Here is a 23,804-nt window from a genome sequence, read left to right as displayed (position 1 = left end):
CACGACTCTCCGCGATCAGCGCGCGGATACCATTGTAGCCGTGCCAGAAACGAGCAGCTTGCGAGTCCGGAACCAGCAATACCAACTTGTAAGTAACCGACCTCCCTCTGTCCCTGGTCCCCCCCCCCCCCCCCAAAAAAAGAAAAGAAAAAAAGAAAACGGGAGAGGAAGAAGGGAGGGAGGGAGGAGGGGGAGAAGGTTAAACCCATGTTATCTGTCTGTCTTCGTCTGTCTGTAAGTCTCCAAAAAAAATATGGAAGGGAAAAAAAATAAAAACATATATGCAGTACGTATCAGATGTAGCTAGTAGCTAGTAGTAGTAGTAGTAGTAACCTAGATAAAAGAGAACTCCCACCACCACCACACACGCACACACAGAGGCGATAAATATTGACCCACCGCTCCCCCTCCCTCCCTCCATTCCCCTCCTCCATTCCCCTAAAAAAAAGCGCCGGTTTTTGAAAATGCTTAATACACTCGCTATTTCGTACACATAGGGCTTTGGACCAAGAAAAAAACACAAAAGAAAAAATTGCCCCTATCCCCCGACTGCTGACCTTTTCTTGTCTCGCATCTGCTAGAACTTATGCCCTTATCTACCCATGCAGTGCACTCGAATCTCCAAATCAACCAGTCCTTGGTTTCTTATTCTTGATAAACGGATTCGCTGGTTCGCGGGGACGACGTCGAATTTTGGGTTTGGCCATGGACATGCCTCCTATGACGTCGGTTGGAAGCGGGACGGTACTACCGTTTGTGGCGCCGCTGCTGCTGCCGTTGGTCGCGTCTGCACTTGTTGATGTTGTGGAGTTTTGGCGGGATGGGTCGGCGAGAGCTGGGGTTGAGCGGCCGCTGCCGCCGTTCATGGGGTTTGAAGCAGCGTCAGAGGCGATGTCGTCCATTTCAACGTCGCTGCTTTCTAGTTTGAGGCTGTCTACACCGTTGGGTTCTTGGTCGAGTTTGCGCTTGGTGTGTTGGACGAGCTTGTGCTCGGCTTTGATTTCTTGTTTGATTTCCTGCTTGATTTCTTGCTTGATATGCTTTGCGTCTGAGCTAGATGTACTGTCGGACTGGTTGCTTCCTGTCCTGCTCATGGGCTCAGACTTGACTTCTGATTTGACCTCAGGTGTTGGTCGGTTAGGCTGCACGTATCCTCCCTTTGGCGCAGGGAACTTGCTTGAATGCTGGTTCAGCATCTTTGGAACGTCACCATCGGTAAACCGATTCCTCTCTTTGGCATTGACAATCAGCTTGTTCCAATACTGTCCTCGCTGGAGCGATTCAGAGTTACCGAGAACCCAGAGAGATGATTTGGCACGCGTAAGACCGACGTTCATACGACGGATATCCTGAAGGAAACCAATGCCACCTGCGGGAGAGGCTCGTACGCAGGAGAAGATGATGACTTCGCTTTCACGACCCTGGAAAGCATCCGTGGTGTTGAAATCAATGTCTTCGATAATGCTCTGGCCATATACCTGCATAAAACTCTGCTTCAGCTCACGCAACTGACTCTTGTAAGGCGTAATGATGCCGACTTTGCCTTTGAAGTCGTAGTCGGGGTAGTCGGAGGTCAGTCGCTTATACAGTTGCATTGCAACTTTGATTTCAGCAACGTTGATAAGTGAATGGCCCTTTGGTGCAGCCGCCTGCTGACCTTTGACATCGAAAAAGCGGTATGGTCCAAGCACCATGCTTTGATGCCACGGCTGCTTGCGAAGCCCAGCCATGTCACCACCATCCAAAAGCCTGCCATCGTAAAAGGTCTGACTGGGAAACAAACTAATTTCTGGATGCATACGGTACTGTGTGTCCAGCAAATGCACATCATTTGGATGATTCTTCTGCATACGAACGAACAAACTCTGTTCGTACTGGAAGCGCGCCGCTTCTTTAGAGAAAACCGTTGGAGGCAACTGCTTTGGATCTCCGACCAAGATACACTTGGCGCATCCGTACTTGAGGGGAATAAGTGCGCTCATCTCAACACACTGAGCGGCTTCGTCAACAATGACGGTTTCAAACTCAATGCTCAAACCCTGGAACATTTCGTGACCGGATCCGCTCAGCGTTGCACAAATGACGTGTGCCTCGTTCAAAACTGCTTCTTGAGCTCTTCGTCGATTGAGATCGGCATTACGGCTGGCAAGTTTCTCGTCGTCTTTTACGTTGTCAATCTTTGTTCCTAGAGCCGTCTTTTGTCTGCGCAGAGCATTAATGTCTTCTTCAAGCTTGGCAGCAGCTTCACCCTTGACCTCGCCAGAGTCTCGCTGCTGGTAAGCTTGCTTGAGCTGATCTGAGATTTTCTTGTGATCTTGGAAGAGCTTTTGTGTTGCCTCTTTGTCTTTGCTGTCCGATGGATCAACACCTAATCGCTGGTTGACAAGCTCCTCAAGTGTCACATCCTGCACACTGGCCTTGATAGCATCACCTCGTCCCAAACGCACAATGTTGACTTTGCGCGACTCGCCATTCAGCGTCTTGATTCCGTCCTTAAAACGCATCACCAACTCATCAACGGCTGCGTTACTAGGCGCACAGACCAGTAACTTCTTTGACGCTGCCTCTGATCGCTGCTGGCCGGGAACAGAAATAGCGGTACCACGATTGCGAAGGCTGTCACTGAGGATAGCTCCTACAATGGCAGTAATGGTTTTGGTCTTTCCAGAACCGGGGGGACTGCGAAAGTGATTAGCATTTGTAGTAATAAACGTATCTGTGATGACTTACCCTTGAATCAAAGTGAATGCATCATTGTCAATAGCTGACTTGATGGCTTTCGCTTGTGCAGTGTTGACGTTGTAGTTGGAGATGAGCGGCTGGATCTGACTATCCTTGTAGGTAAGAAGAGGAGACGGCTTCGCCCGAATGATCTCGTCGCATAGATCATAGTACTGAAGACCCTTGAGTGCACCATATTCACGCTCCAGAGGAGTGATAGACTGCAGCTTGGTACCGAGCAGAGTATTGTTTGGCTGCAGCGCCGAGTTCAGCGGGTTTCCTGGTACGACGCGGTATGAGACTTCAATGTGTTGTTGCTTTCGCTTCACACGGAACACTCTCGCAAGGCAAGTCGGCTCCTCAGCCGAGGGATTCTTTGACTGCGAAAAAAGAATAATGTCACCTTCGGAGATGAAAACTTCCCTGTTCTCGACATGTGTCATGGTGCTACCAATCTCCTGGAACATGTCGACAGCAGCTCGCGACGTGATGCGTATCTCATATGGCCTGGCTTGGTTCTCCTCGCGAGCTTTGACAAAGCCTTGCCACGCTTCAAGGGTTAGAAGTGGCTCGAAAGTATTTTGGTAGTCGTTGGGAGTGCGGAAGGTGTTGAGAACCTTGGAATACAGCTCTGGTCTTGACTTTGGCGGAAAGTCACCCTCGTGAAAGTAGTTCCAGCTGAGGATAGTGCGGTGCAAGCTACTGAGATCAGGTGCCAACCGAGCACGCATGTCCTTGGCAGATCGTTGGGCCCTCTTCTTCTTCGTCGGCATTTGAATCTTGACTTCGTTGACAATGTTTGTTCTGGGTCCGGCCTTGACCTTCTCTTTCTTGATGCCAAAGAGATCTTCGTCAATATCTCCCTCTTCGTCTGAGGACTCATCAGATGAATGCATCAAGCCTTCGCCCTTTGCAGCCTGATCTTTGCCCAGGACTCCCAAGCCTTCCAGTCCAGAACCAGCTTCAGCGGTGATGCCCCTAGCCGCTTTGGCTTTGGCAACCGCAGCAGCCTTCTCCCTCTCGCGTTTCTCCTTGTCCAATTGCCGCTTGCGTTTGAACTCGGCTTGCGTAGCATTCTTCTTGTCTTCAGCTGCCTTTTGCGCGGCTTTTTCTGCAGCCTTCATTTGCTCTCGTCGCTCTTGGAATTTGCTAGATCCAGAGGTCATACTAGCAAGCAACTTGGCCTTGGCATCGGCGGGTGATGATGAAGCGGCACCAGGAGCCATCCATTTGCTGATGGAAACTTGCTTGGGCTTAACAGGCTCCTCTTCTTTGACAAGCGGGCGTCCGAGATGCTCCTCCAAAGCCTGTTGCAGCTCAGCCTGCTGCGTATCACTAAGCTTCGCGCGCACGTCTCCTGAGAGCACACGCTCCATGTACGAGAGCGTATCAGCATCAATCTCAATGGATACCCGATGTAACCGGACCAGAAGCTTGCTAATCAAGGTGACAGATTTACTCGACAAAAACTCGTCACGAAGACGCAGCCATCTTGCTAAGCCTTCCATAGCATTCGCGGGTCGTGCCAGGAGCTCTTTGAGCAACTGAGTTTTTGAAGTGGCCTCTTCATCATCAGAGGAAGGAGGTTTCAAGGCAGTTGCGAAAATGCTACACTGGTCAAACAGGACATCAGCAAATTGCATAGTGTCTCTGCAGAAATCCATCATCATGGACTTGTCGTAGAAGCCCAAATTACTCCAGGCTTCCGTCGTTGCAAAGATCATGGTGAGTGAGTCCCAAAGGTTCTCCCACAGGTTCATCGTCGCCGCGGCGTCTCCCGACTCGTATTCTCGGCCACGCAAGATACCGTCTTGGGTATTGCAAATGATGTCGATGATGTCGTTGCAGGTCCTGATCATACTAGGCACAGGGGAAAACGCCTTCTTTAACCTGACCTGTCGCACTGAATCTGAGATACCTCGCACGACATGCCTGTAATGGGCCTTTAGGATGTGTTGCAGTGCCCCACGACGCTCTTCTTCTCCACTGATGACCTTCAAAAGCTCAATAGCGGAGTTGCGGGTATCCTCTGTTGATGAGAACATCAACGAGACAATTGCACTGGCTGCGGGTTGTTGGCCAAACAGTGCTTGTAGCAAGTTGGGCTCAAATTCAGACATCTTCTCCACGACATCGGTAATAGATTGAGACAACAATCTAAAACGATCGTTGAAATGGCGCACCGTCGGGGGCACTTTGTCCACGCCTGACTTCATTTGCAGTGGTTCAAGGCCGATCAGGCCCCTCCCGGCAATGAGCATATGCGTTGCGAGCTCCAAGCTGTCGGGGCCTATCGCCCTCAAGACCGTCTTCCAGATGGGACTGGACGGTGGTGTCTCAGTGGGGGATGGCTGCTTCGCAGATATCAACTGCCTCTCAATGATCAAAGACTGTGCCTCGAGCTTGAAAGCATGCTCAATGACCGAGAGTGCTAATTGAAAGTCCCCCTGGCTTTCTTTACTGCTCTTGAAACGCTTCAAGTTCACGACAAGTGCCTGTATGTAGGTAGATAGTACGTCAAGCATGCTGTTGACCGTGGGCTGGCCAACAAATCTATCAATAGTCTTGCCTTCTCCCATTTTGCGGAATGCATAGTCCAGTACTTTAAGACCTTCCCTATAGCAATATTCCCGAGACTTTTGCGGGTACTTGTCTGATTGAAAGCGGCCAAGGAGCGCTTGAGCAAAAGGCCGAACCGCTGGTCCAAGATTTGCCAGCTTGATTGAGTCAAGAAAAGGCGGTATCCAGCCAAAGGCAGAATGAAGATTATTCATATTCTGCTCTTTATCTTCCGCCGCTGCTAGGAGTATTTGGTTGAAAACAGGACTGTTAAACACTTGTTCAACCACTGTTGCAATAGACGGGGTAACCGCATTCATGCCATCCCAGTAGTCGACTGGAGACTTTTCGAGCAGTTGCTTCATGGTCGCAATCAAGTCCAAGAAGCCCTCTGACTTCAGCGAAAGGTGATCGAGCATCAGCCGATAAAAATCTCCGTCTAGACCTCGCAAGGATTCTGTAATGAGATGTCTGTCCATCTTTGCGACTATGAGCCGCGCGCCACTCCAGAAAAGAGGTACCATGGAGATGTCGAGGTTGTACATCTGAATCTTCATCATGGCACTTGTGACATAGTCCCGCACAGCCCAATCCCACTCAGACTTCAACATATTGCGCTTAAAAGTAGACCACGACTCTGTCGCCCATTTTTGACGCCGTTCGACCCGGCTGAATAAGAAGCGCGTCATGGCTGGAAGGTATGTCTGGACCTTTAATCGTTTCTTCGTTTGAACCATGTCAAAGGGAGCGTCAAAGTGTTTCTGGAGGAGCTCCTCGTTCCGTATTAGTGCATCGCAGCTCAAGGCTTCGAAGAAGCCATAAGTGCATTCGTTCGGCAGTAGTCGTACTGAGCGTGTTTTCGGTTCGGCTTTACGGAGGATCTCAGCCGCCTCATCCAGGCCCTTGTGTATGCGTTGCAGGCATTGAGCATCCACCACCTCTAGGAATGGGCCGATGTTCTCCTCATCATACGAGTCGAGCAGACGTGTCCGCCACTCGGCCCTGGACTGATGAAAGACCCTCACACAGACATCGCAGCTCTGCATCAGGTGGTTGAGCCAGCTAATCAGCCATTCCTTGTGTGGTGCTGCTTCCTCTCCATCAAATGCCAGTATCTCCGTCGCCTTGAGTGCCGTCCATTTCCGCTCCTCGGCTGCTTGAAGCTTTATCCTACGATCTTCGAGTTCGGCGGGGTCGGTCTCCGGTGGGTAGGCGGCAATGTCTTCGTCGTAGTAAACAGACCCATCGTCACCGATGCGGGGACAGAAGAGATGCTGGTCTTCAGGCAGCTCTCGGAGCTCGCTGCAAGTAGCCAAGTCAGTCATGGCTAGTCAAAGTGCACGGAGATGATTGAGGAAGGAACACATGGCGCAGGCTGGTGAATAAATAGACTGCGACAAGTGAGGGCACAAGATGTAAGGTTTCTGCGCGTCTCACTACTTACTTTATCTTCTCGAGTATTTCCGCCATACTCTCTCACCAAGACGCTCACTTGGGACGGAATGCCCTTTCACAAGTCCCTATTAGATGCCAAGCCACAACCCAGCATTGAGCGCGCCCAAGACTCTTGTTCGCTTTTTCGTATGCGCACCTGTGTCTATCTACAAAGCGATGACCTATCGATCGTGCCAGGAACCGAGGTATGCACGCCCGCTATCAATTACCCGGTGCGCGGCACCGATTCTGGGTCAAACGTGCGAGGGCAGCTGTGGATTGCAAACTGGGGACTTGGAAATGTGTTGTCAAAGGAGCGTCGGTGAGAGAGCGGGTTCAGTGGAAAGAGGGTAGGGGTCGGGGGCGTCGGTTGCGACAGAAAGAAAGAAAAGGCACATATGATGGGACGTCAGTGCATTCGAACAAGGCCCCATGCGAACGCGCGACGCGGCCGGCCTCTGCTGCTAGCGCCCCGCGTCCGCGTTCCTAAGCTTGCCAAGCCTATTACGCTTCCTGTTCTATCCCCACAGCAACTCTTTTATCACGCATTGCACATGGACTTGAAATGAAATTCTCAGGTGGGGACTTTGGGGTGGGGATATCCTAATCAGGCAATTTCAGACGTCAGATATGAGCTCATGACACACACTACCAAAATTGCCATGTGTACCACACTTCTCCCCAGCATATTCTTACATTCTGGTTCTATCTAAACTGATTTGACGTTGAACTGTAATGAATCCAGTCTTCTCGTATTAAATCAAGGCAAACGTTTCGGTCATCAAAATATCAATACTGTACCACCCAGCACCGCCTAAAAGTATTCTACTCCCCAAACTACCATCCTATCTAACTGTCCACACCCTTCCCTTCAAGCACCTCTACGTGGCGCTCCTCCACCATACTATAGTCCTTTCGTGCGCTAATCAACCAATACGCACCCGAAAAGGAAGCGACAACAACATATACCACGGAAACGTCTATTTCAAATCAGCACAGTACACTCCGTTACGCATCCCAGCAAGAAAACTGGGTGAGAGACTTACAATTCATATTACCCGGCTTAACAGGTTTTGTATAAGGAAACGAATACATGATAAGCGTAAACAGTGTCCAGACAAGCAGCACAACGTTCGCAAGTGCGCCCCAGGGACCCAGCCAAAACGGGCCGTGTTCGATATTGCGGCGGCCTCGGATCAGGAGGCAGGAGACGGGGATTGCGTAGCTGATGTACAGAAGAACAATACACGCCGTGATCATTCTAGGACATATGCCGTCAGCTCAGTCGCCTAAACGTATACGAGAAGAAAGGAAAGTGACACTCACGAATTGAACGCCGTCTGCGACGCCAAATACAAACACCCCATCACAGCCACAACCGTACAACTCGCTGCATGCGCATACAGCGGTACATCAAGTACCGGATGCACCTGTGCCAACCACCGATGCCCCGGTACACCCCTATCGCGCGCAAAGCTCCAGCAAAGCCGGCTCTGCCACGTGTGACTCGCAACCAGACAACCCATGCCCGTGACGATAATCAAGCACTCCAGCGCAATAGCACCTGCGGCGTTATTCCTCAACGCACGGTAAAAGATCTCGAGGATAGGAACGCCAGTCGAAGACGCACTAATGTCAGAAAAATCCCCAACAATGGAAAAGAAAATAGCAACGGAGAAGAACCAGCTCGTCACCAACCCAATCCCGATAGTCCCCATGATAGCAATGGGGACCATTTTCTCGGGACGATGGATTTCCTCTGCGAGATGGGTAGCGCAGTCCAGACAGGCAAAGGCCCAATTGGTATTTACGAGGCCGACGATGAAGGCGATGCCGTTTTCGCTCCATCCCGTGTTGTTGATGAAGGTGGCGAAGACGAAGCGGGCGTGTTGGTGGGTTGGTGCTACGGCGGGGGCGGTGATGAGGATGACGAGGAAGGAGAAGAGGGAGATCCAGAGCGTGGTGCTGCCGATGATGGGCAGGATCTTGCCGTAGCAGTTGAAGAGGAAGCAGAAGAGGTTCGCGAGTTGGTAGGCGAGGAAGGCATGCCAGGTTTTGATCGTGCTGTGGATGCACACTCAGTACTTGTCTTTCCATCTCATCTCGTATACACATGTCTTCATCACATGACTTTCAATTCACCCCACATACCAAAACGAAAGCCAGGAAGAGGAGAATAGGGGAGTATTAGAAAAGAACTTACAACTCAGGATGCCCCAACTGCCAACATCCCACCAACGCGCCTCCAATAGCCAGCGCAACAGACGCACTCGTAAACATCGCCCCCCACCACGCCACCCACCCCGTTACATAACTCGCACCCCTCCTCCACCCCTTCGGCGCTAACATCCCCGCCCAAAAGTACTGGCCCCCCGCATTCGGCATCGCGCTCGCAAGCTCACTCAAACTCACGCCCACGGCCGTCGAAATCACCGCAATCAGCAAGATTCCGTAGATAACAAGCAAGGGGCCGCCAGAGTTGATACCCGTGATGAGCGCGGCGGAAATGCCGAACCACGAGTTTGTGATGGAAAAGCCAACGCCGAGCACGGACCAGACGGTGTATTTACGGCGCATGTCCTGCGTGTAGCCCATTGAGGCGAGTTTGAGGGCATCGGAGTCGACGGTGAAGAGGCCGGGGGCGGTTTCTGGGTCGGTGATGGCGGTGATGGAGGCATTGTGGGTTGGGTCCTCCTTTTGCGTTGAGGGGGCTGGGGGTTTGGTATCTTCGACTGAGGGCGTCATCTTCCCAAGTAAATAGCCTAGCAGCTAAGATAGAAGAAAGAAAAGAAAAAAAGGGAAAGAGGTGTTCCAGAAGAGACGAGTAGGTAGAAAAGCCAATGGATTAACGTCTACACGGCGAAGTCCTGGTAACACAAATGCTTTTATGTATGGTGCCAAGTGCGGGTTTGCGGAGAAGATGGGGGAGGAATCATTAAAGCTTATATGCCGGCTTGGAGGACGTGAGATCTCATTTTATAGGGTGCTTCGGCACTATTATGTCAAGGAGAAGAGCGGGGGAGAAGGCGGAGGGGAAGAAACAACTTGCAGATAAGCAAGTAGCAATCCATTTGTTGGACGAGCTGATAAAAGGAATTATACGTTTGTATTGGTTGGCGGAGCTGTGCACAACTTTCCGATCGCGCTTACTACGGCGTGTAGTGAGAGAATCCAGGTCCAGGTCCCCAAAGCACGACACTGGCCCAAATACTTGACTATATAAGCAAGGTGAGTTTGGCCACGGCTTGATATCAAGCGAATCCTAGCTTATGAACAAGCTGAAAGATGGACTACGCGGGTGGGTCATGCGACATGCAATCCTTCGATCGGGACCACGTGTCGTGGGCGTTTATCCCATGGTGCCTTTAACGCGCGGGTCTAGAAGAAAACAAACGTGTTGGATTGGTGGGAAACGCAAAAAGGTTCAACTAACACACGGGGCCGGCGATATCAATGGCCGGGAAGGGTACAGTGGTGATGTGAAAGAAATGGAGATCTGGGTGTCACGTTTGGTCCCCAGCTAAGGGCATTGGCTCTGGCGGAATGCGGGGATCGCTCAAATAGGAAAGAAAAATGCCCTGCGACGGGACGAAGGCGGCTGCCAGCATCCGAGCGGCAGAGTGACGCGTTATCATGGCACACAATCAACAAAGTACCCAGGATCTACACGCTACGGGCGTATAGACGCGTGAGATCCAGTCAAGTATACGAGACGAGCAGAGCTGGTGGGTCTGCGCAATCCATACTCAGACTTCCCCCTTTGGTTTCGAGAAGACCGTTGGCTGTGAGCACCGTGGGCAGGAAGAAAAGAAAGCGTACAAGGCGGAAGGCTTTCTTGTTGCACTACAGTGACACCGTGTGTATCTTTAAATGGAGAGGTTCAGCGGAGCGGTCCGTCATTGTGGCCTTGCGGTAGCTGGCAGGGAAGAAAAAAAGGCCAGCCCTATGGCGGCAGTAGTAGTCAATGTCAATAGAAAGACCTGTGGTCCGACACACGCCATGATTCTGTCTTATCAAGCAGTTACCTCGTCTAGGTATGTGCGTTGTTCGAAAAAGAAAAGAAAAGGACAAGACCCTGATCTTTGAGTGCTGATAATCTTCGTCTGCGCACCCATAGGGCTTTTCGTCATCCCCACAAAGCCACATTCGCCCGACTGTGGCGCTCTTTTGCATTCTCTCAAACACCCTCTTTATAGGTGCACGGCTCTTTGGTAAAGTTCCAAACTTGCCGGTGGCGGAAGCGCTCGCACCGATGGGCTGCCTGTGTTCCCCGTACGTGTACACCGACATCGTGCCACCATGTGTACTCGTATTGAAACAACAGGCCAAGATGATTGCTCCCCCTCCACCCCCCCCCCCATTTCAAATGTGTTCATGTAGCTGGGGTTTCTTGGTCGCCTCGAGTCCTCTTTGCGTATAGATAGGGCTTCACAAAAAGTGATGCATTTGCGGGTGTAACGGAACCTCGAGGTCGTTTTTTTGGAATCTGTGTTCTAAACGGACCGCAAAGGAAACCTTGCAACAAACCTTGGGCGAGTCGTGCACAAGATTAGAGGTAACGTTACATCCTTAGACCTCGTGTCGCGAGTGTAGTTTAGCAATAGTACTGTGTTATGGGTAGAGCAGTGAGAGAGATAGAGTGCGTGTAAGTAAGGCATGTGTGTAGTCACTCGTCTTGAGTTTACTGGGGCTACGTTGTGGATTCAAAAGGGTTGGTGAACAAGCCGACCAAAACATTCAACCGCATGATTAGATAGTACAGAGAGTTTGATGTTGGGGCAATGGGCACGTCATCTTCTCCCAGAAAGGCAAGTATGGGGCGACAAAACAGGAAGCAATGCCCAGACCAAACTAGGCCTACAGGGAAGTAGCGGCCCACGAGCGGACGGGACAAAAGTGAGAAGGTGGAGCATAGAGTGAATTATCGTACTGCATTCGACCCGATGCCATGGGCAGCGAGAGAGAGGGTGAGAGAGATCTGATCTAAACAGTACCTGCTAAATGAGACACCAAATGCTAGAGATGTCGAGGGTGACGGCAAAAAGAGATGAGAACAAAGAAAACACCACACCACGCCAATATCCGCGTAAGGACATACAGTCGTCCAACAAGTGCAACTGCATTTCTCTCCAACATTGCGTGCCCACATGACATCGTGCCACCGCTGCCGCTGCTGCCGCTACTACACTGCTGCTACCGCCATTGTAATGCGAAATTCCGCATCTCGTACACCGGTGCGACCGCTCGCCGAGCGACACCGTGATTACTTTTTTGCCATTATGTGGGTATCCATATCCAGTTACTATGCGCCTTGCGAGGAGTTGACCTACTACCGAACCGGTAGAAGTATACATGTATTAACGTCTAGCCCAGCTTCTGGTCCTGGGGATAGTGACCTCCAGGATGGCGGGGCATGCCTTGTTGCGCCATGGGGTACTGGTTTGACTGCTGCTGCTGTTGCTGCAGATAGCTCTGGTAGTGCAGAGCAGCCTCTGGGGTCATGTAGGCTTGGGGCATGGCCTGGTTGTTGGGGGGCATGCGGGGCTGGCCCGGTGGCACTTGAGCGTGGTTGTCCTCGGGCGACTCGACCGTGTCATTGTCGACACCGTTTGCATCACCACTTGAGGGCTCTGGGGCATTCAGGCAGGCCTGGGGGTGTGTGGTTAGGAATGGAATGCAAAGGGGAGCAAGAGTAGCCTTACCTGGATGAGGTTCTTGCCCTCGGGCTTGGTGACAAGCGGTTGCAGCTTGGGTGTGGTAAACGTGTAGACAAGACCTGTCTCAGAGACAACGAGCAGCAGAACTTGGGTTCCGGTGAGAACGGATAATTCGTAGGCCTGCGAGGGTTGGCACGGTCAGCAAAAGAAGGGCTTCTTTGTGGATGCGCAGGTGGGGAGTGCTAGGTGGATGCGTGTGTGCGTGTATGTGCAGGCTGAGTTCGCGCGGCGCGCACAGGGACAACAAAAAAACGGGCGGGTTTTGACGAGACCTACGTACCTTCTTCATGATACCAGCCTTGCGCTTGGAAAAGGTAATATGCCGACGCGACTTGTCCTGGATGAACTTGATTTCAATCTTTCTTCGCTCGCGGCCGGGCTTGTCGTCGTCGTCGTCATCGTCGTCGGCAGCGGCGCGCGCACGCTTGACGCCGCGGTTCTCCATGCCGAGAGAGCCATTTCCGTCGTCGTGGACAGAGGGCGACGCGTTCTGGTCGTGCTCGGTGATTTCGCTGGCCATGATGGTTGTCGAGGGCGGCAGTGTGATGGTGGTTGCCGGCAGTGTTTGGCGGACGAGGGCCCTAAACTGGATGCGGCGGAGTGTGGGGAGTTGGCAGGCGTTCTTGCGTGGTTTGGGCGGGCTTGCAAAATGTTACAGAACGAACTGCAGACAGGTTGAGTTTGGTTAGACTCAAAGGTTGACCTCAATAGGAAAAGGAAGCGCGGCCTGTTAAAAGATCGGGCGCTGGTCCCTATGTGATGGCGCAGCAGGAATGGCAAGGAAAGGTGCGCGGGGAGGGCACGCTCGGTCGCACGGTGCTGCCGGCGGAAAGCGCTAATTACTCGGCGAGCCGTGCGGCAGGGAGTGGCTGGGGGGGGTGCCAGCCAGCGTGACCACACTGACCTGCGCGACCGGGGTGTGAGGGGCCAGGCAGGTGCAGCCCAGGCAGGCAGGCAGGCCAGGCCAAGGGAAAGGGAAGGGGAGGGCAGGGTAGGGGTGACGGTTCGTGACGGAAAGTACGCACCTCGTTGTGTGACCTTTTTTTCCTTTTTTCCTTTTTGTCCTGGAACTCTTTTTTTTGCGGCGTGTTGCTTTTCACGCGCGCCGTTGGGAGATATAGAGGTGGTGGTGGATGGGTGTGTGGAGCGAGGGCAACAGTGTAGAATGGGCGGGCGTGTGTGGTTCTCGTGACCCTGCCTTTTCGCTGTGGGGGGGAAGCTGGGCCGCGGTATGCCAGGCGCGGACACGCAGGGACAGAAAAGAGTGGTGCAGCGTCGAGGTGTTAGGTATAGCCCGCGAGCTGTCTTGAGAAGGAAAGGGACGAACGGGATTGGGAATGAAACGGCGGGAGTGGTCAAGTATTTCTCTGGACGGCTGCTTTGGCTGCTTTGGTGCGGGCAGGCCGTCAACTACCCACTGGCAACTGGGGGCGGATGCCGCTTGAGCGTGACCCTGGTCACTGCTCTGAATCGCAGATCGGAACAGGAATCGCTGTCCTGGTGGCGGGCTGGCTGCAAACGCAACCAGCGACCTGCGGGCCTGCTGGCTGGTGTTGTGGTATCTATTATCACCATGACGGCCACGACTGTCGCCATGGCTTCCTACACAAGTTTGTGTCGATGAGCGGGCATCGGGCAGGCAGAGGGCCAGTACGGCGTCTGGACCAGCTGGACCTGTCAGGTCGCTTTTGGAGATGAACAGCAACGGCCCTCCCACACAAAAACAGCGCCGCCCGTGAGGCCGAGGGCTGCGCTAGACGCCAGCTGGGCACGGCCCGGGACTTGCAACGCCCGCCATTGGCTGCTTTGCGGCGCTAGTCCCGCTCAAGTCAGATTGACGGTCAACTGGTGAATGTCGGTTGCGCGCCCTCGGGTCGGCCTATACTTGCAAGACACTCACAGACACACGACGCACGACGCTCGACGCACGACGCACGGCTTACTCACCCAACTACGCTCGACTCTCTGGCTAGGGCGTGTATGAGAGAGAGTGTCGCTGTCAGGACTAACTAAGTAGCTAAGGGCCCGTCGGCCTCGGATTTAGCATGATTAGCACCACGGGCTACACCTCTTACTACCCACGACCATGCATGCATGCCACCTACCTACCTAAACCCCCGAATGGCGATGCAGATGGGCGGCCCTTGTGCATGCAGCCCCATCCATCATTCCATCGCGCCTCCCTTGACGACAGCTGCCACCGACTGCCACGGCGGCCGACACTTTGCTTGGTGCAGTTCCAACGTCCCGAGGCGGCCCTGTGTTTGGACGGTGCAGCTGCTTGGTGGGCCCCCTCGACTGGGAAGCCGCGGCCTGCATCGCTGGGCAAGCACCACCCTTAGCCTCCTTCCCCGTGCGGTCTCGTTTCGCCAGCTGCCCGGTCTAGCCTTCCTCGCCTGCTGAGCGCCTTCCCTCGCCCTCGCTGCACTGTTGGTGGCGCCTGCCGCCTGCACATTTCCCACCCGCCAGCCGCCCTCCAACAAGCCATCCGTCGCCCACTTTTCTTACTTTGCTTCACTCTTAGCTACTTACTTACCTACTTACTTACTGACCCACGTGACCCCCACTCCGCTGCCGCCCCATCACCGCCCATCCATCCACCCACCTACCCGTCTACCTATCCATCCATCCATTCATCCATCCATCCATTGATTCTTCATGTATTTCATACATACGCAAACCCTCATGTCGCATCAATCACCCAGCTCACCATACGTCCTCTTGCCTGCTCTACTCCCCTTCTCTAGCCGCACCGACGTCGCAAGCGCCAAAACATCGAACCACAATGCCCGTTGTCGCGTTCCTCATTGGCCCCACGCTCTTGCTTCCAACACTACTGAAACCTCACACGCATCGTCATGTCTGCAAACTGCAACACAACCCCTCGCAGAGCCTCTTAACACACCCCTAATGCCGTGACTTTCGTCTTTGCTGTTTTGTGACGCCACTTTTTTTTTGGGCTTGCGTGTGCTTTGCTGGTCGTGCTTTCTCTTTCTCCCCTCTCCTTCTTCTCTCTCCTCTTACATCTAATCCTTCCTTTACACCCGTCACTCACTCACTCGCTCGACGCAGTGGTTAGCCATCACCGAGTACGCCGGACGAACTCTGTTCCATTCTCTGTTCCTATTTTCCTCTTCTTCTTTTTTTTGGTTTCTCTTTTGAGGTCTTGCAGCCTTTCAAATCCACTCACTCTTAACCGTATATCCAAACCGCCAAGATGCCGACCAAGCTGATGATGACGTTTGTGGGCATGGACTTGCTATTTGCCGGCTGCGGAGGGTTGTTGCTGGGCTTCTCCCTCATCTCTGAGCAATCGATGCGTGCGAGTCCTACGGTCGATAATGTCACTAAGAACTTGCTGCTTGGACAGTGTCCCTTGACAGGTACGGACCGATCCCTTAGTGAACAACCATTGTGACATTTTGATCAACGGATCTATCAATCTTGAAACTACTACAACGACAAGGACATGAACTAACAATGTATTCCTAGCCGGTGTGGTCAATGCCATCTTCGTCTTCGTCACCTTTCTCCTCTCCCTTCCCGGCCTCTTCCTGCCCAACAACAGAGGCTGGCTCCGCATCCAAGGCTGGCTCGTCGTCGTCTGTGCTACCTTTACTCTGGGTCTCGGTGTAGCCATCTGGGTCGAAACTCTCGAGACGCGCAGGAACCTCAGTGCCCTCTGGGGAAGGGAGACTCCACTTATCCAGTCTCTGTTGCAGCAACGTGTAAGTTTCTTATGTATCATTTATATATGGACATGAGACTAATATAAGACAGTTCGACTGCTGCGGCTATGTCAATTCAACTACCCCGCCCTTCGTCCAGGACAGCACCTGCCAAAACACGCTCGTCGCCGCGCAAAAGGGTGGCTGCATCGGCAAATTCTCATCCTTTGCCAACAAGTACCTCGATCAGATCTTCACCGCTGCCTTTGGTATCGTCGGTGTCGACGTCATTCTTGTCCTGTGCATTGCCATGGTGCTCAAATACCGTATGGAGCAGGAGCGCTACAGGCACATTGATGAGAAGAATGGGTTTGGTGGGTTGTAAGGTCGTGCAAAGGGGGGTTTGGGGAAGAGGGGTGAAGTGGGAAATATGAGCGAGGAGGGGTAAGGGGAGGGAAGAGAAGGTGAGAGACAGTGTGGGAGGAACATCTTTCCATTCCTTCTTTTCTTTCCTATCCTTAACCCCTTCAAGCCCTCCTTTTTCCTTTCTCTCTTCCTTCCAGATGTTGTAAATTGGGGGGGTGTTGCAAGTGGAAGAGAAGCATTAATAAAAACAGTGTCTCAGCAGCGCTGAACAAGAACTCTGGGGTTTTAAGTATCATATTCTTCGTTTCTTTTTTTCTATTTGCTTTTACAACGTCGTGGATCGTCTTTTTTCTTTTCTTTTTCATATAGATATACTAGCTGAAGCTACGTAAGCGGGGTCCTCCTTTTTTTTATTTTCCTTGTACATAAAAAGGCTGAGAATCAGAGTATGGTCTTTACACTCTTTGGAACGTGTGTATACCGGTTCATTGAACATGTGATTTGTCTGTCAAGCTGCGTCTGGTTCGCATGGAAAAAAAATGAAATAAGTGTAATGTTTAGTATTGTTTTTTTTTTAAATTTTTACGTTGAAGAGAGAGAGAAAAAAATGGATTCTGTAGTTTGATGTTTTCTCTTCTTCCATCCTATTTCTGCTTCTCATTGTATTTTTATCTTCCAAGTGTATGTATGCTCACGAGAATACTACTTTGTCGCCATTCTCATGCTATAAGTTCTAATACCCCAAGCCCTTGGAGGTTTTCCTCTCACTCATTCATGATTTAGTGACATGTGGGAAAGTAGCAATGCTATTTTTGGTTGATGCTACACGGGAGATATTTTGCAAGAAAACCGCACAGTATAGTATATATATATATTTTGAAGTTGAGTATTTGTTTAGGAAGTTGATATAATGTCACTCACGTGCGTTTGCAACGTCAAGACAAGAAGAGTAGAATATCCATCAACTCTATGCCATTTTCCGATCAATAGTATTCTCAGATTTAACAATATTATCATCTTTTCTCGATATATCGTTCTTCATCTGCAATCTGAGCATACCACCTCTCAAACCACCCCCCTTCCCCCCCAACGACGTGCAAGAACCATCCATCCCCGTCTACTAACCCACAAAAACGCACAACTCCCCCCCCTCCCCCCACTCCCCTCTCACAAACCCTCGATTTCACATGTCACCGACCATGCATCCAGTCCAACACGCCACCCTTCCTCACTTCCCAAACCGGACAAGTCATTTCGGAGAGAAAGAGAGAGTCAGTGTCAGAAGGGGGGGGGGGATAATGTTACAAAGCCTCGCCCGCATGTTGGTACCCGAACTACCCACTCACCCACCCGCTCTCTCTCTCTTTCTCACACACACAAAGCGTACTTCTTCCTTACTACCCTTACCCTTGCACCAATATTCCGACGAGCGCTACTACCCAACCCCCCACACCCATGCATGCCCGTTATTTCCAAAATTTTATGCCTTGTGTTACTTTTACTTTTACTTTTTACTGCGCGCGGGGGGGGGGTGAGCGCCAAACAAGGTCGCGCAAAAGGAAAGATTCTTTCAAAAAAAAAGAAAAGAAAGAAAAAGGGGAGTGAAACCGTGTAGTGTTACTTACACTTACAATCAAGATCTCTCTCTCTCTCTCTCAATGCGGGTTTCTTTTTGGTAAGTATCTGATATTGACAAGGGGGAGAGGGGGGGGGGGCTTGTTAATTATCATCACCCCACTCCCCACTCCACACACATACACACGGCCAAGAAAAGAAAGAGAGAGAGAGAAATTAGCGGCGGGAAGGAGGGGAAGGGGGGGGGAAAGGGAAGGTTGCATAATAAATCAATAAGTCCTTTTTTTCCCTCTTCTCTTTCTCTCTTAAAGCAGACAAGGGTAAAAATGCCAAGGGGGGTAAGGGTGTAAGAGATACGGAAAATACGGAAAATACGTTGACAAGTGGATGGTGGGCATTTTACGAGATTCCCTTTCGCTCTCCCCCCACCAGCACGTGATTGGAGGGGAGGGGAAATTTGAAGAGTCAATGCAAATAAGCGTGATTTTTGTTTTTCTTTCTTCTCCAGGGTACTAAGTACTACAACAAACGGGAACTAAAGCAATGCAATGCAAAAAAAAAAGAAACCCCCTCCCCAACCTACACACACACACACATATCTACCAGCGACTACTTACTTACTGAGTAGCAAAACCTAGCTTGCATGAATAAAAAGGCCGTCGTCTCGCCAGCAAGCCACCCCCCCCTTCCCCTCCCATGCAGTGTGACAGGCGACAGGCGACAGACGGACAGGAACGAAGCTTGAACATTTTTGGGAGGTGAAGACTAGATGTTGCATGTTGCACGGTGCAAAAGTGGGGTTTCATCTAGCCCTGTCTTGCAGATATTGGCTTGTCGCGGGACCAAGCGAAAGGGGGGGGGGTGCGTGTGGAAACGTTTGAAGAAAGAAAAGTGAAAACGAGATTTCCTTTTTCAGGCAGAGGAAGCGCGGTTGGGAAGAGAGAGCCTCGTATCTCTGTCTCTCTTTCTGTCTTTCTCCATCTTTCTAGACCGCCTTGGCAATATCGCTTCCAAAGGAAAATCCAAGGGCTTGCGTGCATGAAATGAGCCCCCGTTCCGAAAATCGTCGCAACCCTTTTTTGATGAGGGTGGGCTCGGGCGACGCGGGGATGCGACACGCACCTGCTGCTGCTCCTGCAGATCCCCCTGAGAGCGTTGCGTGGAACCCGACCGTGCCAAGCGCTGAGCCGACGACGGTGGGAATTGCTTCTGATTGAGGGGTGCAGGGGGTTGCTGCCATCATGGCGCAACTTGTATGAATGAGGTTTGATTGCTGGTCATGGCTGACGGCATACTTTGGGAACGTGGGGTCTGGGAGTAATAGCGCCCGAACAGCGAGCTAGGTTCAAGTCTGTGTGGCATCGACCAAGTCAAGATCAGACTCTTCATTCTGCTTGAAGATGCCGCGCGAGAGTGCAGATGCCGATGGCTTGGGTGCCTTTTTGAAAAACTTGCCGAGCCGGAGCTGGCTGTCTTCCTCGTCGCTCCCAAAAACGTCGTGAATCTTCTTGCCGCCTATTCGCGACGCGTGTTCCAATCGTGCGCACATTCGCTCTATAGAGTTTTTGGTTTCTAGAATGGCAATGTCCACCACCGCACCGGCTTCGACAATAGAATTGCCCAGGAGCTTGATTTGTTGCGCAAGTGCATCGATCTGCTCGTTAAACTGCCTGACCTCTGACGAGGCCGGCACGGGAGCTTGAATTGGAGAAGAGCCTACTTCGGATGGCGCTGAACTTGACAACGGCTGGTACGGCACGGCCAAAAGTCCTGGTCCAATGGCGATGTCAAGAAGCGCCAGCCGGGCGGCGAGATGGCCATAGTCAGTATTCTTGTTTATGAAAAAGTCGGGCGATTTTGCAACGTGGTCAAGTACAAGGTTATGTGCCGTGTGATCTGCAAGAGACGTGCTGACTGGTATGGGGTGAAGCAGGAACGAAAGAGCCAGATGGCGCTGCAGGTATGCGGTCAATGGACACTTTGCTGGAAGGGCGCAGGTCAAGTTTCTCTGTAATACGGGATGAGTGACTTTGGTAAGTAGTTGGGGTATGATTGTGTTGAGCTGGGAGGCGATTAGAATCGGTACATCGTCTTGTGGAGGAGGGCCTTGTACGCCTGATATCAGCTTGTTGTTGTCGGCGAAATTGCACATGATGGCTTCAATGGCGTCTTGTACAGCATGCAGAATGTCAAAGTCTGCGGTAACACGGGTATCCAAGCATACATGACATAGCAGATATAATGCGTGGCTGCGAGTGGCTGTTTGCAACCTATGCACGTCAACGACGATGTTTTTTTTTTTCGTCAGAACCTCTTGTGCTTACCATGGCGCGGCTCGTGTAAGCAGTCTCGTGATTGGTTTCAAAAATGGCGGAATACATGTTTTGATTTCAGATTGCGGAACAGATTGCGGAAGCAGCTGAGTATTCGTCTCGAGTTGTGTGATGTTGGTGCCTATGGTTTTAAATATGGCGTCGAGTCTTTGTGAGTCGAGTAGGTCATGGAGATGGTCATGGTGAGCCTGGCGAATGTCAGAAGTTGTTTTGCATTGAACATGGGTAGGACGCCACCTCGAGGATTTCAAGGTACTTGCAATTAAGCGCCTCATTCTGGTTACAGCAAACTGCAAGGATTAGTGGAGAAAAAAAAAGAAAGAATAAGAATGAGGCGGTGCGCGTACTTTGATCAATCATCCAGGAGGCCAGCTCTTTAGGAAGCTCTTGGACGCGGAAAATGTGCTGGGCAAAGCCGGTCATGAAAGCCTGGTCTCTGGTGTCGGGCCGCTGGAAGTTTGAAGCCCAGCGATGCTGAGGAAGTATATTGATGGGGAACTTTTTCTGCATGGGAATCGCGTCTACGTCATTTTCAAAAAAGTAAAAGACGGGTTCCATTTGCGTAGCATTTGTTCTCTGCATGGCTTGGAGGAGCCGATGGGCTTTGTGCGGGTCATGGTCGTCATCTTGCACGGCCTGACCGAGCGTTTCCTCGTTGATGGTGATTGGCGTGGTCACTGTCTCCTCCACAGCCTTGTTGAGCACGGCTTTGTGCTCCTGGATCTTGCGCTCAGTCTCGAGGTTCTTCTGGGCCGTCTGGACTAGGCTGTCAAACTTTTTCTTGTCATCCCTGGCCTTCTTGGTGGGTATGCGTAGTCCGTCTTCATCGTTGTCGGAGGTGCGCTTGTATCGGGTGGTGATTGTGGCCGTCTTTGGGGGGTTGGGCTTCGGGGCAGTGATGCCGAAATCGAGATCGGGCAGCGAATCATCATCGGAGTCTGAATTGAGCACGACCTCTGTACCATTGGAGGTAATGCGCCTGGTGGTGGTGGTGGTGGTGGTGGCAGTAGTAGTAGTGGAGGCGGAGTGTGGGACTGGCGCTGTCTGCGACTGTGCGGGGATGTGTATATTTGTTTGCGGCGGGGGGGTGTGGGTGGTGCTGGGCGGAGCAGGAGAGAAGAAGTCGCGGATGCTTTTCTTGTGCGGCTTCATGGCTTGGTGGCTTGTGGGGTTATAAGTATATGGTGGCTAGTGGTGTATGGCTCCATGGCGGGGTGCAGTTGGGAGGCGGCGTCACGCGTCTGGGGGGCAGGCAGCTCTGGCACGGTGTCACGTGACAGGCCAGCGAAAATCAAAGTACTGGTATACAAGTACCAGCAAAGACGTCGGGGGCGGTGGGCGCTTTAGACCGAGGCCGAGAGACTAGGCCCGATTTGGGCATTGACGACATAGACTGGCCGGGCTGGCGCCTCAGCCGGCATCCGTGCCAGTATGCTCGCTGTTTGGCGCACACATGGTTTGGCAGCTAACGTCGCAGGCTGTCTGCGTTCCGGGTGTGTGGGCAGGGCTGGGGCTGAAAACAAGGCTGTTTGGAGGGGTTTGGCTGACTACGGGGTGCTACAGAGGGAGTAGGTAAGTATGTGTGTGTGTGTGTGTGGGTGTGGGTGTGTGGGTATGCTATTTGTGGACGGGGACCAGTGCAACGGCGAGAGCGGCGGCATGGAGCAGGCCCAGAGCATGGCAACTCGGGCAGAGTGAGAGCAGAGCAGCGCAGAGCAGAGCAGCAGCACAGACGGACTCGGACCCGACCATCTCCCGCCTCGAGTGGAGTCGGGGAACAGAAGGGACAAATAAAGGGCGAAAAATGACGCGCGACGTGGTGGCTGCCCGCGTCAGCCAACCAGGCCGGTGCTGACTGAGACGGCGGATGCTGATGGCATGGCTGACTTTTGGTCCATGGATGTCTAAATGCGTACTCTCACTCTGTCCATGGTGCATATCCATATTGCACATTGATAATGCAGACTCGGCACAGCCGTGGGCTTACTACAAGCCATGGACTAAGCAAAGTATCGGCACCGCCAGTCGTATTCTTATTCTGGCCATCTGGCAAAGACGGGCCACGCGTCACCAAATGCCATGGCCTGCCGCCCGTCGTTGGTACGCGGTGCTTCGGACGGTCAGGTCGCAGGGCGGACCTCCGGAAACAAGAGGCGACCTAGCGCCGCAGCAGCGACTGCCACTTGGGCGAGCCCGTAGCGGCCGGCCGAGCAAAAAAGAATGGGGCGTGTGCTTCCCTTCCCGCATCGCTGCCGGAGCTGTTGCTGCTGCTGTTGTACTGTATGTAAGCAATCAGCAAAGCAAAAGCCCACAGCAGAGCACACACACACACGCACATAGACACGCCTGCCACGACAGCCAAGCCAGCGCAAAGCAACGCACCCCGTCAAGGGTCTGGCAAAGCAACAATAACGTACTGGCGCTCTCTGCCCCCATTTCCCCTCCTGCTTGCTTGCCCTGCGTCTTGCCAGTTGCTGCCCTCCCAAGTCGTCGCCCCCCCTCGCCATTGCACCCGTATTGAATCATTCCCATTGTGGCACAGCCGCATAATCCCTCTCCGGCTGCGCGCCGCGCCCAGCCTAAACTACCGTTTGGTCTTGTAACCGCTGTTTCTCGTCCGCCGGCTTCTAATATCCGCGCCGTCAACCACCCATCTGTTCTCACCCTCCCGCCACAACAACAACAACCTCCACCACCACCACCCCACCGCCCTTCCCCTCCCCGACCGCACGTCCGCTGCCACATGTACTGAACCCATCGCCACGCCCATCTCCCGTGCATAGCTCGAATTGGCTTGCACCACCGCGTAGAGCCTTTCTGGCTCAGGCTGCCGCCTCCCCTGCCGTTCCGCAGCTCCCCCAACGACAAGCACCATGACGCTGCAAAACGAGCCCGACGAGACAGAGGTCTCGCATCCCCAGAAGCGCATCCGATGTGAGTCGCCTGCCTGCTTGCTCTTGAACCCGCTGCTTACCGCCCACCCCGGCTGCGACTTGTGCTGACACTGCTCGTAGGGGCCACACATCGCGCGACGGGCACAAAGGCTGCCATCAAGCGAAACTCCCTCAAGGAACGCCTGCACCGGCGCATAGGCTCGGGAGGAGAGAAGCGATATTCGCTCGGCAAGGAAGACGGTTCCCAGCACGGCGACCAGTCGGTCGAGGGTTCAGATGACGTCGACCCCGAACTCGACGAGAACGAAGGAGGTCGCAAAGTCTACTTCAACGTACCCTTGCCCCAGAGTGCGCGCGACGAAGAAGGCCACCCCCTCGAATCATACGCCCGCAACAAGATAAGAACCGCCAAATACACGCCTCTCAGTTTCATCCCAAAGAATCTGTGGTTCCAGTTCCACAACATTGCCAATGTCTACTTTTTGTTCATCATCATTCTGGGTGTATGTGTTTTCGCCCATCCGCTCCCTCCTCCCC

The 23,804-nt window shown here is 52.5% G+C and overlaps 7 protein-coding genes across 7 annotated transcripts; 3 read left to right on the top strand and 4 right to left on the bottom strand.

Moving 5' to 3' along the window:
* Positions 1 to 626: 626 nt before the first annotated feature.
* COCMIDRAFT_92507 (uncharacterized protein) lies at positions 627 to 6,750 on the bottom strand (the record flags this gene model as incomplete). The annotated part of the gene is made up of 3 exons (XM_007688713.1): positions 627 to 2,679; positions 2,731 to 6,582; positions 6,725 to 6,750. 3 exons carry the CDS (start codon positions 6,748 to 6,750, stop codon positions 627 to 629), a joined length of 5,931 nt encoding a protein of 1,976 aa, XP_007686903.1.
* An 813-nt stretch (positions 6,751 to 7,563) lies between these two features.
* Positions 7,564 to 9,459, bottom strand: COCMIDRAFT_92457 (uncharacterized protein; the record flags this gene model as incomplete). Its single annotated transcript, XM_007688712.1, has 4 exons — positions 7,564 to 7,694; positions 7,761 to 7,975; positions 8,041 to 8,778; positions 8,918 to 9,459. 4 exons carry the CDS (start codon positions 9,457 to 9,459, stop codon positions 7,564 to 7,566), a joined length of 1,626 nt encoding a protein of 541 aa, XP_007686902.1.
* A 2,619-nt stretch (positions 9,460 to 12,078) lies between these two features.
* On the bottom strand, positions 12,079 to 12,951 carry COCMIDRAFT_35783 (uncharacterized protein; the record flags this gene model as incomplete). Its single annotated transcript, XM_007688700.1, has 3 exons — positions 12,079 to 12,363; positions 12,417 to 12,551; positions 12,712 to 12,951. The coding sequence occupies 3 exons, from the start codon at positions 12,949 to 12,951 to the stop codon at positions 12,079 to 12,081; spliced, it is 660 nt and encodes a 219-aa protein (XP_007686890.1).
* A 914-nt stretch (positions 12,952 to 13,865) lies between these two features.
* COCMIDRAFT_35782 (uncharacterized protein) lies at positions 13,866 to 14,283 on the top strand (the record flags this gene model as incomplete). Its single annotated transcript, XM_007688699.1, has 2 exons — positions 13,866 to 13,989; positions 14,075 to 14,283. The coding sequence occupies 2 exons, from the start codon at positions 13,866 to 13,868 to the stop codon at positions 14,281 to 14,283; spliced, it is 333 nt and encodes a 110-aa protein (XP_007686889.1).
* A 1,365-nt stretch (positions 14,284 to 15,648) lies between these two features.
* On the top strand, positions 15,649 to 16,484 carry COCMIDRAFT_35781 (uncharacterized protein; the record flags this gene model as incomplete). The annotated part of the gene is made up of 3 exons (XM_007688698.1): positions 15,649 to 15,814; positions 15,924 to 16,159; positions 16,212 to 16,484. 3 exons carry the CDS (start codon positions 15,649 to 15,651, stop codon positions 16,482 to 16,484), a joined length of 675 nt encoding a protein of 224 aa, XP_007686888.1.
* A 2,901-nt stretch (positions 16,485 to 19,385) lies between these two features.
* Positions 19,386 to 21,525, bottom strand: COCMIDRAFT_35780 (uncharacterized protein; the record flags this gene model as incomplete). The annotated part of the gene is made up of 4 exons (XM_007688697.1): positions 19,386 to 20,310; positions 20,365 to 20,561; positions 20,611 to 20,663; positions 20,721 to 21,525. 4 exons carry the CDS (start codon positions 21,523 to 21,525, stop codon positions 19,386 to 19,388), a joined length of 1,980 nt encoding a protein of 659 aa, XP_007686887.1.
* A 1,721-nt stretch (positions 21,526 to 23,246) lies between these two features.
* On the top strand, positions 23,247 to 23,770 carry COCMIDRAFT_4326 (uncharacterized protein; the record flags this gene model as incomplete). The annotated part of the gene is made up of 2 exons (XM_007688679.1): positions 23,247 to 23,307; positions 23,388 to 23,770. Coding segments are annotated over 2 exons (444 nt in total), but the record flags the coding sequence as incomplete, so codon positions are not given.
* Positions 23,771 to 23,804: the final 34 nt, after the last annotated feature.

This window comes from Bipolaris oryzae, assembly GCF_000523455.1.
Source record: "Bipolaris oryzae ATCC 44560 unplaced genomic scaffold scaffold_46, whole genome shotgun sequence".
NCBI classification, from domain to species: domain Eukaryota; kingdom Fungi; phylum Ascomycota; class Dothideomycetes; order Pleosporales; family Pleosporaceae; genus Bipolaris; species Bipolaris oryzae.
This window is presented reverse-complemented; position numbering and strand designations above follow the sequence as displayed.